The sequence below is a fragment of the Carcharodon carcharias genome, chromosome 14 (genome assembly GCF_017639515.1).
Source record: "Carcharodon carcharias isolate sCarCar2 chromosome 14, sCarCar2.pri, whole genome shotgun sequence".
In the NCBI taxonomy this organism is placed as follows: Eukaryota; Metazoa; Chordata; class Chondrichthyes; order Lamniformes; family Lamnidae; genus Carcharodon; species Carcharodon carcharias.
The window spans coordinates 121536597-121550832 of NC_054480.1; the positions used below are offsets into that span (position 1 = coordinate 121536597).

General features: G+C 44.1%; 1 protein-coding gene across 1 annotated transcript in view; it reads left to right on the forward strand.

The window, feature by feature from the left end:
• LOC121287400 (leucine-rich repeat and immunoglobulin-like domain-containing nogo receptor-interacting protein 2) overlaps positions 1–5364 on the forward strand; it is a 208385-nt gene extending 203021 nt beyond the window's left edge. The window contains exon 2 of the mRNA XM_041205243.1: positions 1018–5364. Coding sequence (XP_041061177.1) covers positions 1030–2874 — 1845 coding nt within the window. The 5' untranslated portion in view covers positions 1018–1029 and the 3' untranslated portion in view covers positions 2875–5364. The remainder of the gene's footprint in view (positions 1–1017) is intronic.
• Positions 5365–14236: the final 8872 nt, after the last annotated feature.

Genomic DNA, 14236 nt, shown 5'->3' on the forward strand with positions numbered 1-14236 from the left:
GAAGCCTGCAATGGACTCTTGAAAGCTTATTTAACCATCATGATCCCTGAGGTCTGCCCATGGTGGATGCTGGGTGAGTTGGCATGGTAGGTGTAAGGGCAAAGGGTGGTGGGCAGGGGGTATGGGTTTGTATGAGTTGGCACTGTTGGCAAAGGGGCTATAAGGTGACATGGTGGGTGGGGGCATAGGTTGGCATGAATAAGGCATGGGGAGTGTATGGGGATATAATGAGTGAGGGCTGGAGGGCTGTTTTATGTTTTCCCATTTTTAAAAAACTTTGACACAGTGCTGGTGAACTAAGGCAGGCCTTTCTCCCAGCCCACCTTCACATCTGGCATCCTCCATACTCATTCCGGATCACACTGCCCAACTTCAAGGAGGCCTGCCATGCCGGTACAAAATCCTACCTTCTGGCCACTTTCTCCCAGGTCAGGTTGGCGGAGCCTGGGTTTTTCCTGATTCTACCCTCCTGACCCAGGAGCAAAAGTTCAGGCCCTAACGTTTGAAGGACTGAAAGGTGGGTATAACGGTAAACATTTAGCTTACAGCTTACAGCTACCCCTCAAAGTTTATCTCTGTCCATGCTGCCTCCCTTGTACTTTCTTCTGTAGCCTTAAGCTTGCCTGGATGCTGACCATCCCATTTTCAAGACCCTCCTGTGCTTTTAACCACTTGGTCATCTTTTTCTGGTGCTACAGCTCTTGTCACACTGCAGTACTGCTGGGATTTCAAAACTAGGCCATGGTCAGCATCCCACTACACAAACCTTAGGAACCTTGACCCTGGAAACTGTGTTGGGGTTTCCAGCAGACGGTGGGCCAAAATTCTGCCTATTCCCAGCCAGAATATAGTAAATAGATACATGATAAAACTTTCATTTTAAAGAAGCATGTAACTGAAATAGATAATTTATAACGTGTATGCATTAAAATAATTTTAACAGTTCACTGATTATAACCAAACTAAATTTAAGATCCAGTATGAATCTTTCTAATGTCTGTTTGTTTTCTAATGCAGGTTCATGGGAGAATGATAGACTGCATCTGTAACATCATGTTTTACACAATGTCATCATGCTGGCAACAGTTCCTGGGTCTGACCCTGATGGTTTTAATTACAAGATCAACAGTCAGCTGCCCAGCTCGATGTGAATGTGCTGCTCAAATTAAATCAGTAGTCTGCCACAGGAAGCGTCTGACAGCAATTCCAGAAGGCATTCCCATAGAAACAAAAATACTTGACCTAAGCAAAAATAGACTGAGATGCATCAGTTCAGGGGATCTGGCAACATTTCCACTTCTGGAAGAAATTGATCTCAGTGAGAATATAATCACAAATGTTGAGCCTGGAGCTTTCAATAATTTGTTCAACCTGCGATCCTTGCAGCTGCGCAGTAACCAGCTGAAACTGATCCCGACCGGTGTTTTCACCAGACTTACCAACTTAACACGTCTGGATCTTAGTGAAAACAAAATTGTGATTCTACTGGATTATATGTTCCAGGACTTGAGGAATTTGAAACATTTAGAAGTTGGGGATAATGACCTTGTTTATATCTCACAGCGGGCCTTCAGCGGGTTATTAGGCCTCCAACAGCTAACCATTGAGAAATGCAACCTGACCTCGATTTCTGCAGAATCCCTTTCCTATCTCCAAAATTTGATCACACTTAGACTGCGTTATCTTAGCATCAGCTTTCTGGAAGAACAGAACTTTCGTAAACTGTACAACTTGAAAGAACTGGAGATTGACTACTGGCCACTTCTTGAGACCATTACTCCAACAACACTGTATGGTCTGAACCTCACATATCTTTCCATAACAAGCACAAACCTTTCTTCTGTACCATCTGGAGCTTTCAGAAATTTGGTCTATCTCAAAATGCTGAATCTGTCTTATAATCCTATAACCATTATTGAATCTGGCTCATTTCGTGATTTAATCCGACTTCAACAGTTGTACATGGTTAGCACTATGCTTACTACAATAGAGCCGCATGCTTTCCTTGGACTGAGGCAATTAAAAGTGCTAAATATTTCCAACAATTTCTTGGTTACGCTGGAAGAAAATACTTTACAGTCTGTGAGCAGCTTGGCAGTCCTGCGCTTGGATAATAACCCTCTATCCTGCGATTGCCGCCTACTGTGGCTTTTGCAGAAGAGAAAGACACTTAGTTTTGATGACAACCAGCCAGTTTGTGCTACCCCTGCAGATATTCAGGGCAGTGAGTTAAAAGACTTTGAGGACTCAGCCCTCCATAACTATTTTACATGCCAAAAACCCAAAATACGGGATAGAAAACCTCAGCGTGTAACCGCTGGTGAAGGACAGACTGTCTATTTTACTTGCCGAGCTGATGGTGAACCAACTCCAGTTATAATGTGGGTCTCTCCTCAAAGGAGAATGATTACAAGTAAAAGTAATGGCAGAATAACAATACTGCCTGGAGGCACTCTGGAGATCCGATTTGTGCAAGTCCATGACAGCGGCACCCATATTTGCATAGCTAGCAACGCTGGAGGAAATGACACGTCTTTTGCAGTGCTGACTGTAAAAGGACATCCTTTAGATGGAGCCTTATATGCAAACAGGACAGCATACTTAACAGAATTCAATGATACTGCATTCAACGACACACAGGTGTTCCTGAAGTTTACACTTGATGTGAAAACCATTCTGGTGTCCACCGCAATGGGATGTATCACCTTTTTAGGGGTGGTGCTGTTCTGCTTTCTGCTTCTTTTTGTGTGGAGCAGAGGAAGAGGGCATCACAAAAACAATTTCTCAGTGGAATACTCATTTCGAAAGGTTGATGGCCCAACAGTCAGTGGTGGGCAAGGAGGTGCAAGGAAGTTCAATATGAAAATGATTTGAATCAACAGTTTAAAAACTCAATGTAATGGATCCAATATATAAACTAGGGGTTCGTTAATTACACATTTTCATAGTCAATAAGCTGATTGATCGTTTATATCATACAAACTCCTGCTTATCATGTTATAATAATAAGCATAACCAATATTTTATTAATTAATTTTCACCGAGGCTCAGATAAGAGTTAAGATTGCATGCTGTAAATAGTCTCCCGGTCCTTTGACTGGTACAGCCCATCGTAATGCATCATTACCTACTTAACTTGCTAAAAGTTTTTGACACATCGGGATAGAAATTGGTTCATTTCCAAGTTCAAGTGTCAACACAGTGGCAGCAAGGATCACTACACTGAAACAGAAGCAACACGGGACCAGAAGAACTCACTCGTGATTCTCCAGCTTCACATTCAGTTAAGTACCTACCTTTATAGCAGCGCCTCCATAGTCTATTTGACCACTGGTTTGGCCACTTTAAGGCACATAAGATCTGGAAACAGTTCACCTGCTCCAGTCAGGCCTACACCAATTTAGCAAAGAAGCCTGAAACTTGTGTTAGGCCCCTTATTTGCACAGGCAATAAATCTGACATTTGCTTTAGGCAGATGCCCCGAACAATGAACCCCTAACCAATGTGGCAACCATCGCCAAACTTCTGTTTCACAGTCAATAAAAATTGGTGGATTCTGGACTCGTTTCAAGCCCACAAAACAGGCAAAGTAACATCCAATTTTTCACTATACATTGCAATCAGGTGTTTCACTATTGGCATTGACTAAGTAGAAGAATTTTTCTTTGTGCCACATGACATATAATTGTCCAGCTATGCATTTATTTTATCAGTGACCCCATCAACAATTGGCTGATATGGTCTTTAAACTTCAGATACGCAGAGTTTTAATTTAGTAATACAATCATCTAATGAAGCATGAAGCTGTGTCAAGCAAGTACTTAACCTTTGTTCTAAACAACTCAGCCAATCAGTTATAAATGACTATGAAAATCTATAATTGTTTTCTGTGAGAAGTGGAATATTTAAATCATTATTTATTATTGGAAACATTGTTTGAAAACATATCTCAGAAATTTCTGGGGATTATGTTGATAAATCATTCCATGGATGGTAGTATATAATCAAATGCTGCCTGGATTGTCATCTGAATTTGCAGCTCCTTGGCAGTCAAGCGGACAATTACTCAGGTTGGCCCATACTGTATTATTTTGTTGTTATCAGAAACTGAGTTGGCTGTACATTATTTCTTTATACAGGTTTGTTGAAGCAGCTTTGTATTTTAATTTAAAAAGAAATTGACTTATGAACATTTTGTTTCATATATATGTGAGAAACATGCTGTTTGGACTTGATCTTTTACATCAGAATCACTTTTGCTTACAAGAAAAATGGAAAAAAAAATGCCTGCAGCGATTGTTGTAACATTGTTTTGCTGAATGTTTTTATTGTGTTTTGTAAAGGATGTCCTTGCAAAGGTATTATTATGCCATTAGTAATGATCTGTTAAATGTTACCGTAGTTTTCTGCATTATTTCACTCAAACTAAAAAAAGCTAATCCCAATTCATCAAAAGACTCTATTACTCAAGCAATTATGTGTACTTCTACATCTTTTTATAATAATTATAATAAACAACTTACATAATATGATATGCTTTAATAAGCAAATAAATTCAAAGCTCTACAGCCTTGTCTTCTGGCACTGTTATAATTTACTATAAGAAATAAGGGATATTTCAAAGGCATTAAATTAATAAAGGCAAATACTGTTGTTTGGAATAGACAAAGGTGGAGCATTTTCACAGGAGAAAAACATCTTACTGCCTTGATGAAGCTGAGTTGGTGGAAGTGTAGATTCTGAGAGACCTGGGATTTTGTGTACCTAGATACAATGCACATGGTGCCTCACCAACTCTGCAAACCAGCCTATTATCAAGGTGTACTGTAGCCAGATGACTTAAGGTAAATTATGACAATATGAAAAGAGGGTAGCAAGTTTTTTGTTCAAAACAAATTATGAAATCTGAAAATGAGGAATCAAAAGAACAATTGTATTTTGCCCTTGAGATAATAAAATGAGCTTGCACATATTTGAAATATTTTTTAAAAATGGTTCTATTCATTCCAAAGTTACTTTCAGATAACGCTGAAGAAAAAATTAAAATTACAATCCATTAAAGCAGCTTTCCACAATGCTGTTGTGAACTGTACGAATATCAACTGAATGAATCACACAAATATCACAAATTAATTAACCAGTTTTATACATCATATATGTGACTGCCAATTGTTTGTAGTATGAATAAATGTTGTAGCAATGAGACCATAACATCACTCAAACCAAACATTACTCAACCACAGATAGTGCTTCCAAATGGAATGGCAATAATTTGTTTTATTTCAAACCTTGTTCAAAAAAAATGTATAAAATGTAACAGGAAAGTATTTTTAAAAAAAATAAACTACTTGTCACACAAACTGATTATTCTTTTCTAAACCATGAGTTTCCATCATGTGCTGTAATCCTCTGTGTGGGTAGCTAACCCTTCTATTGCATTATAGGCAGACTAAATTAATATCTAGTTTTATGACTGTGGTCGTTAAAATAAGCTTAAAGACCGAGGACTCTGACCTTTAGGGGTCATAACCAGGTTAGCTGTTGCGAGATGGTTCATTTCCCTGAGAATAGTGGTCTTGTGGAGGAGACCGCTAGCTAGCCCAGTCAACCCCCACTTGCTGAACACCTTCAATCAAGAGCTGGGTCTTTAACTGGCCAAGGTAGCAATCACATTGAGCCGTAACTTTCAACTAGCGTCAGAAAGTGCTGGCCCACAGGAATCGGAAGAAGTAAATGCACATTACCTGGTCTTGAAATTTACACTGACCCTTCCGTGGAGCTGGAGCTGCTTGGGGCCTGCATCAAAAAACTCTTTGCAGGGCCCAGCACAGAACAGCGCAGGCAGATTCAAGGAGGCACTGCCCCTTTTCTTTACAGTGCTGGATGCCGTAAAGCAGGCAGTTTAAAGGCCCAGGGGAATTGACAGGCCAGGGACAAGGTAAGCATCTAAAGTAAACAGATAGGATTTGGCTAGTTGGTTTGTCCGGGGTGTCCAGGGGTGGGGGGGTTGGGGGGGAGGGGGGGGCGGTGGGGGGCGGTGTGTGTGTAGGGAAGGGGGGTCGGTCAGATGTCCGTGAGGAATAGGGGATGTTGAATGTCTGTGGGGAGTGGGGGGGTGTCTGAGGTCTCGGGGCATGGGAGGGAGTTTGAGGTTCAGGGGAGTGGGAGGGGTCTATGTTTTAGGGGCTATGGGAAGGGGATGGTTCTTGGGGGGGGAGATGGTGGGATGGAGATCTAGTGGGGTTAGGGATGCCACATTTCTGTGGGGAGTGGAGGTGGGTCCAAGGTTCAGGAGAGCTGCGTCAGAGATCCAGGGGTGGGTGGAGGGGGGATTCAAGAGCAGAGGTCAGTCAGAGGTCCGGGGGGATGGGGGTGATGTGCTGTTGGAAGTCTGTGGAGGGCAGAGGGGTGTTTGAGGTCTGGGGGTTGGGGGGACCAAAAGTCCAGGGGGTGCAGAAGTCCGGGTTCTGGGGGTGGTAGGGTGGGTCCAGGGGTGTGGTCGCGGTGTCCGAGGACTGGGCTGGGGTGCTGGGGCTCCACATGGGCGGGGTGGGGTGGGGTGGGATCCAAGGCCTGAGGGGTTGGGGGTCCATGTTTTGGGGAATGAGGGATGAGAGGACGGCAGGTGGGGGTTGGCCTTGGTTCCGAACAAATCCTTGCCACCTCAGCTGGTTGCCATTTACTGTCTGTGGGATCCTGAATGCAAACTTGTTGCCCCAACTGTAAACTTGGCAATTCTGTATCTGCATTTTTATTGTGCAATTTGGTCATCTTCTCTTGAAGTTTTAAAAGTTGCTGTCTAGTTTCTAAGAGAGTAGAGAGGGTAAGAATAGGGGCGGGATTTTCCATGAAATCGGCAAAGTCCCAAAGTGGGTGGTGAAATCGGTGTTTGACCCGCTGACGGCAATGGTGTCTTTTTCTGCCATGTTGTGCACCACATAGTTGAAAAAATTGAGCGCCACGGGTTTCACATCAGATCACTGGCAGGGCAGCCTCTGATTCATCCACCCCACCATCATCTTAGGCCTTTTGTAATCCGGGCACCATATTTAAAGAGCACCGCTGCACAGAGCTAGCGCTCTCTAAGGGATCAAAAGCTGGTGGAAAATCATGGCTTCCAAAGGGAGGAAACCTGCTGATCCCAAATTCAGTGATGCCTCTCATGAGTGTCTACTGGATGCAGCGGAGGTCAGGGGGTGAGGATGTCAGAGGTCGTGGATGGGGTGTGCCATTGGTCGATGGGGTGCTGGTGTTGGAGGTCGGGGGTCGGGAGATTGGAGGTCCGGGGTGGCGGATCAAAGTTGGGGGTGGGGGTTCAGAGGGCAGTGGGTTGGAGGTTCAGAGGTCAGGGGTGCGAGGTGTCAGCAGGTTGGGGTGGTGTGGGGGAGCCTCTTACGGGGGGGATCAGGGTGTGATAGGACTGCTGTGGGGAGGGGGTGTTTGGACTGTCCTGTGGGGACAGCCTGGTCTTTTCAATACTTACCCAGAAGTTATAAGAGATTTTAATTCTTCTAACTTTTCCTGAGTAACTATTAGTGTAACCTTGGCGGAACCATCTGAAGTTTGTGATTTAAGCTTCATTTTCAGATGGAGCAGCACAATTGTCCAGAAGAAGTGTGCACTTCTGGGCAACTGCCATGCAAACCCTTACCTGGGAATGTCTGAGAGGGAAACCCCAGCACACACTTGGTGGACCTCCCAAATCCAAAGCTGGGGAGCCAGAAGTTATGGTCCAATGTTTAACTGGTCAGTGTTGTGTTATTATAATGATATGAAATCATCACTCACTCATAAGGGATTGTGCAAACATGTTGTGGATTCATTTATTAAGACTAGGCACATGGGAACATTTATACCGAGGCATTAAGCTTGAAGATATCAGACCTGCAGAGCTGTGTGTGGGTGTGCTCTGTTGAAAGAAAAAGTGAAAATAAACTGGATGGCGTGACACACTTCCTCTCCAGTGATGTCGTGTTGCAATCCCTTAAAGGCATTTAACAACACCCCCCTTTCTTTTTAAAGATATCCCCCCCCACAACCTTCCAAAGAAGTATAACTATTTACAATATATGTTCATGTTTAGTTGCCATTACATAAGTGTATAGATCTGATGAATCTATGAGTCTCTAAGGCTTAAAGGTAGCTTGCAGGTATGCCCAGATCTTGTAATGGTAACCTTATCTGAATGTTTCTTCAGTTGCTTACAGTGATCTGTGGGATTGTCATTCTTGGATGTTGCTCCTGACTGCATTTGAGATCTTGCCCTAGATCGTGCACGGTGGTTGAGGATCTGGAATGGATCTGATTTGTCCTCGGTTACACCTTACTGTAGCACCTTTGTGTGTAATGACTTCATAGGCTTTGGTTCCGAACAAATCCTTGCCACCTCAGCTGGTTGCCATTTACCTTCTGTGGGATCCTGGATGCAAACTTGTTGCCCCAACTGTAAACTTGGCAATTCTGGACCTGTATTTTTATCATGTGCTTTGGTCATCTTCTCTTGTAGTTTTAAAAGTTGCTGTCTAGTTTCTAAGAGAGTAGAAACGGTAAGAATAGGGACGAGATTTTCCATGAAATTGGCAAAGTCCCAAAGTGGGCGAGGAAATCAGCGTTTGATCCGCTGAGAACAATGGCGGCTTTTCCCGTCGTATTATGCATCACTTTGTTGAAAAAATTCAGAGTCACGGGTTTCACGTCAGATCACTGGCGGTACAGCCTCTGATTAAGGCCTTTTGTAATCTAGTCACCGTATTTAAAGGGCACCCCTGCACAGGGCTAGCACATTCTAAGGGATCAAAAGCTGGTGGAAAGCCATGGTTTCTAAAGGGATGAAGCATGCTGATCCCAAATTCAGTGATGCTTCTCTCAAGTGCCTACTGGATGCAGGAGAGGCCTGCCCAACTCTGGCCAAAGGACCTCACCCAAGGTGACAAACCCAGCATGGGAGGCAGTGACAGCAGTGGTGAGCGCCAACCTACAAAAGTGAACAGCCACTCAGTGCAGGAAGAGGATGAATGATCTCCTCTAATCCACCAGGGTAAGTCACCCTTCTCATCACCCTCAACGCGCACACACACATTTATCACACACCCACCGGGATTTCACTTACTGCCAGTTCAAGGGACATCACCATTCACTCTCTTGCACACACCGTCATCTCCTCTGTGGATCATGTCCTCATCCCATCCATCACACCACTCAACACCCACACGTGCCAGGCATCCTTCTGATCTGGCCTGGCAAGCATCCTGCTTACACTCTCTCCGTTTGTCTTCCCCAAGACAAGCTGCCTCAAAACAAAAGGGAAAAGTCCCAGAACGAGGATGGAATGCCCAAACTGAAGCCCCTGACCAACTCTGAGAATCAAGCCATTCACGTGGCCGGCGACGATCTGGACTGTTCCTGTGCTGATGGTGAGGTCGGTAGCGGTCAACCAAGCGAGGATCTTGTGCAACAATACCCATTAGACAACCATACTGTGAGTGATGTCTCCTCTTCCACAGTCCCCTGCCTTACAGGAATGATCTCTCCTTTTTTTTGCAGGCACACCTGGGAAGCATCCGTGACCATTCATGAGCCAGGCCCTCGGCTGAAGCCTCAAAGGCACCTTGGGGGAGGGAAAGTGATGTCACACTAATTGAAGACCCATCATAGCGCTCATCCCCATCTTCTACCAGTGCAGAAACACACACCTCGGTGGGACCTAGTTTTACAGTAGCCTCAGGGCCACAATCTGGTGAGCATAGTGCACTATCTGATCCACAACAGGTGGTGGCAGGTGTTCCCAGGGTGCCGGCACTTGGAGGACAGCTGGATCCGAGTCAGATGATAAGCATCTGGACTCGGTTCTACCTCAGTTGAGGCTGGAGCTGCAAAGACAAGCTCAGAAACATTGGGAAAGGATGTCCGCTGAACTCCTCGGATTGCAAGGCACAATGGAGGGGTCCATCCACCTTCAGACCAAGGTGATAAGCGCTGGCATACCAATGCACTGAGGTCAACATTGGTAGGATGGCAGCTGCAGTGGGGACCTTAGTCCAGGACATCGGCCCTGCACTGCTGCAGGAGCTGCACCCCATCGCTGAGGCACCTGCTGGCATCCATCAGTGTCAACGCGAGAAGGGGGCAGGGCATCTTGAATTCACTCCAGCTGTCCCTTCCTCTCAAGGAGTCAGCCAGAGGCCCCTGGTCATCCATAGAGAGGAAGATCAGCATGTGTACACTCCAGGGCCATTCACATAAGTGACTCCGGGGGTGACCGGCCCATCTTCCAGTGATCCCAGCAGCTCCAGGTCCATAGGCCGAGGGTGGCACTGCCACACAGCAGGGCCCTGAAAGCAGCAGCAGGGTTAGGAAAATTAAGAAGATGTAGTCACATAACAGGCATTAATCACTTGTCTATAATGTTCACCAATACAAATACACTCATAATCTTGTCTCCTTGTCTATGGTTCCTTGTTATGATGAGGTGTGTCAGTGTCATTCAGAAGTGAAAACTTGGTCCCTGCACAAAATCAAGTCTTGCAATGCAGTCCAGGGCCTCTCCCCTGTGCAGTACTTAACCATCTGACCGCAATGATTGTCCCATCCCAAAGTCACACTCCACCTCAGTGATGCCTGCACCTTGATTGTGTTTACTGTAGAAATATCGTGCCCTAGCATTGTTGGGTCACGTGATGTTATGTCTGCTCCGAGCACCTTTGAGGTGGGTCTGCTCCCCCTCCCCAATTTTCTCATCTGCATTCTGGATGGATGAAGGTGTAATACTGAAGGGGACAGGTGATTATGCATGCAAAAAGATCAAGCACTTAAGAAGCTCATGTTTTCACTGTATTCCAGCAAAGTCTACATGAGATGAAACCCTGCACAGAGCATGAGTGCAATGACCTCTGCCTGACTGGTGTCAAACGCTCCCAGTTGCTATTCTGTGCTCTGAGGAGAGTCCTCACTGCATCTCGTCATCCTCCTCATGGAACCTTGCAGCTATTAGGGCCGCACAAACACACCTGCCTCATCTGGCTGTATCCTGGTCTCCCAGGACCTCATCACCCTCCTCCTCTTCCACTTCCTCCTCATCGGAGGAGACGTGCAGCTCCTCCATCTCCTCATCATCCAGGACCTCCCTTCTTTGTATCGCCAGGTTGTACAGTGCACAACAAGCCATTATGATGTGACACCCTCTGGGGTATACTGGTGTGCTCCACCAGATCTGTCAAGGCACCGGACCTCATTTTTAGGATCCCAATGGTCTGCTCACTAAAGTCTGGGTCACAGCATGAGCCTTGTTGTACCTTCTCTCAGATGGAGCCTGAGGCCGCCGCATGGAAATCATCAGTCATGCCCTCTGTGTGTAGCCCTTATTGCCGAGGAGCCAACACTGCAGCCTCTGTGGACCCTGGAAGATGTCAGGGATCTGAGACCTGCTGAGGATGTATGAGTCATGGACGCTCCCTGGGTTTGATGTGCAAACCTGTATGATCCGTTTGTTATGGTCGCAGACAATCTGAATATTGAGCAAGTTCACATACTGGACTGCTTGTTGCCAGGGAGATCTTAGTGCAGTCAATGGCATCCTGCACCTGTGGGAAACCGTGAATCTCAGCAAAGCCCAGCGATTTTGCTTCCTGGCTTGCCTGATCTTGGTTGAAATTGACAAAGTTACGTGCCTTGGTGAAGATGGCGCCAATGAGCACCTGGATACATTTGTGGGTGGAGGCTTGAGAGATCCCGCACATGTCGCTAGTGGAGCCCTGGAAGGAGCTGTAGAAATCGAGCACCGCAGTCACTTTCCATGCCACCAGCAGTGGATGCTCTCCCAGTCCCCGAGGTGCCAAAACCTGAAGAAGGTGGCATATGCGAGTAACCAGCTCCCGTGACAATCGCAATCTTTGGTGACACTGGTTCTTGCTCATCTGCAGGTAGGTCAATCGTCGTCTATATACCCTGGGTCTAGCGAGGTGCCTACAAACGACGGCTCTCTGTGGCTCTTCCCCTACACGTGGAGGAGTCTCTGCTGCCCCTTTTTTTTTTAAATCTTTTTTTTCTTTCTTTATTTTTTTAAGAGAAAGAAAGGAAAAGAGAAGTAGCAGGAAGAAGAACAGAAAGGAAAGAGAGGGAAAAAAAACCCTCCCCAACACCACCCCAAAAATAAATAATAAAAAAGTCAACAACAACTATAGGTCAGATGTACTTTTACCTGATATAATACATACAACTTAATTAGGGTCAGTTATATGAAAGTAGAGAGCTGTAGTTCCTCAAAGTAATCCAAGAAAGGTTGCCAAGTTACATAAAATCCATCAGTGTAGTTTATTTTCTCAAGTTTAAGACTGCATAAGGTCACATATCCAATTAATAAAAGAAGGTGGGGCAGACTGTTTCCAATTTAATAGAATAATGCATCTAGTCAATAATGTTGAAAAGGCAAAAGCATCAGTCTGACTTTTTGTAAGCATTTTGTAAGCTTTTTGCATTCAGGTTCCACTCCAGAGTGCTGTAATAGGAGAATGTTCAATGTCACTACTGAAAATGTGTGAGGGATCTAATAAATTTTTGTCCCAAACAAAGCCAATTTGGGACATAACCAGTACATGTGAATTGGAGAGTCTGGGGCAGTATGACATTTATCACATGTTGGATCAAAATTTGGATAAATCTTAGATAATTTCGCCTTGGATAAATGGATACAACGTAAGATTTCAAATTGTAGCAACCCATGTCTTGCACATACAGATGAGGAATGTACACGAGAGAGAACAAGCTTCCAGTTATCTTCTGATAAGTCTGAGTCAAATCTTGCTCCCAAAGAGTTTTTAAGATTGAAAGCGGCAGAGTAGTGAAAAAACTAGAGAATACAACTTGGAAATGAATAGCCTAACAAAAGGATTTAATTCCTACATAATATCTATCGATGATTTAGGGGGCAATAAAAGAAATTGGGCAATTTTTTAGCACGCAAAATCTTGGATTTGTAAATAGTGAAATAAGTGTGTGTGGGACAGATAATATTTCCAAGAGATAGAGTCAAAATAAGCAAAAATATTATCAATTTATAAGTTAGCAAAGGTTTTGACACTTCTCGCATGCCATACTTGAAAGGCAGAATCACCTAATGAAGGTGGGAATAAATGGTTTGCATTAATAGGGCTGTATATAGAGAGAAATTGCAGTGAAAGTGTGTTCTGAACTGGGTCGAAATCTCAAGTGACTGTCTAACAATAGGGTTTGAAGAAAGGTGACTGGTTGAGAATGGAATGGAGGAGCACAGCAGAGCAGGCAGAGATGTGGATTGACAGGAGGTTACCTTCAATTGTACCCACACTAAACTAGCCAAGTCCAAATGAAGCCAAAAACAAATATCACGGATATTAGCAGACCAGTAATGAAACTGAAAATTTGGCAGTGTCAAACCAGCTAAATGCTTGGGACTTTGTAGAAAAGCTTTACAAATTCTGGATATTTTATTATTCCAAATAAAGGGAGAAATTAACTGGTATATTGCAACAAAAAAGAACACTTGGGAACAAACAATGAAAATAAGTATAGAAATTTTGGCAAAATATTCATCTTTACAGAATTTATATGATCAACCAAAGAAAGGGATAAGCTAAACCAATGTGCAAAGTCCTGCTTTGAATGTTCCAACAAAGGGTCAAACTTGAGCTTAAATAGGTCTCCAAGGGATCACGTAACTAAAATGCCTAAATATTTAAAATTATTTACTGAGACCTTGAAAGGGAGGGGAGAAAGAAGGTAACTCTTTGCAATAGAGTTAATAGGAAAAATTTCACTCTTTTGCAAATTAATTTTAAAATCTGAAATATGACCAAATCGCTCAAGAGTAGGGAAAATATGTGGGAGAGATGAGGCCGGATCAGAGATGTAAGGAAACAGGTCATCAGCATATAGGGAGAGTTCCTGCTCGACTCCACAATGTATAACACCCTGTATATCTCCACAGGTCACAGTGAAATTGCCAGGGGCTCAATGAAAAGTAGGTGGAGAAAGCAGACAGCCCTGTCTAGTACCTCGATCGAGGTCAAAGAGTTTAGAGTGGAGATTATTTGTACGTACAGAAGTAACCAGTGAGGAATACAATAGTTTTATCCATTTTATATAAATGGGTCCAAATCCAAATTTTTAAAGAGTGAAGAAAAGGTAGTCCCATTCCACTCTATCAAAAACCTTTTTTGCATCCATAGTTATAAGAACCTCAGAGAGAGGAGTAGTTGAATGT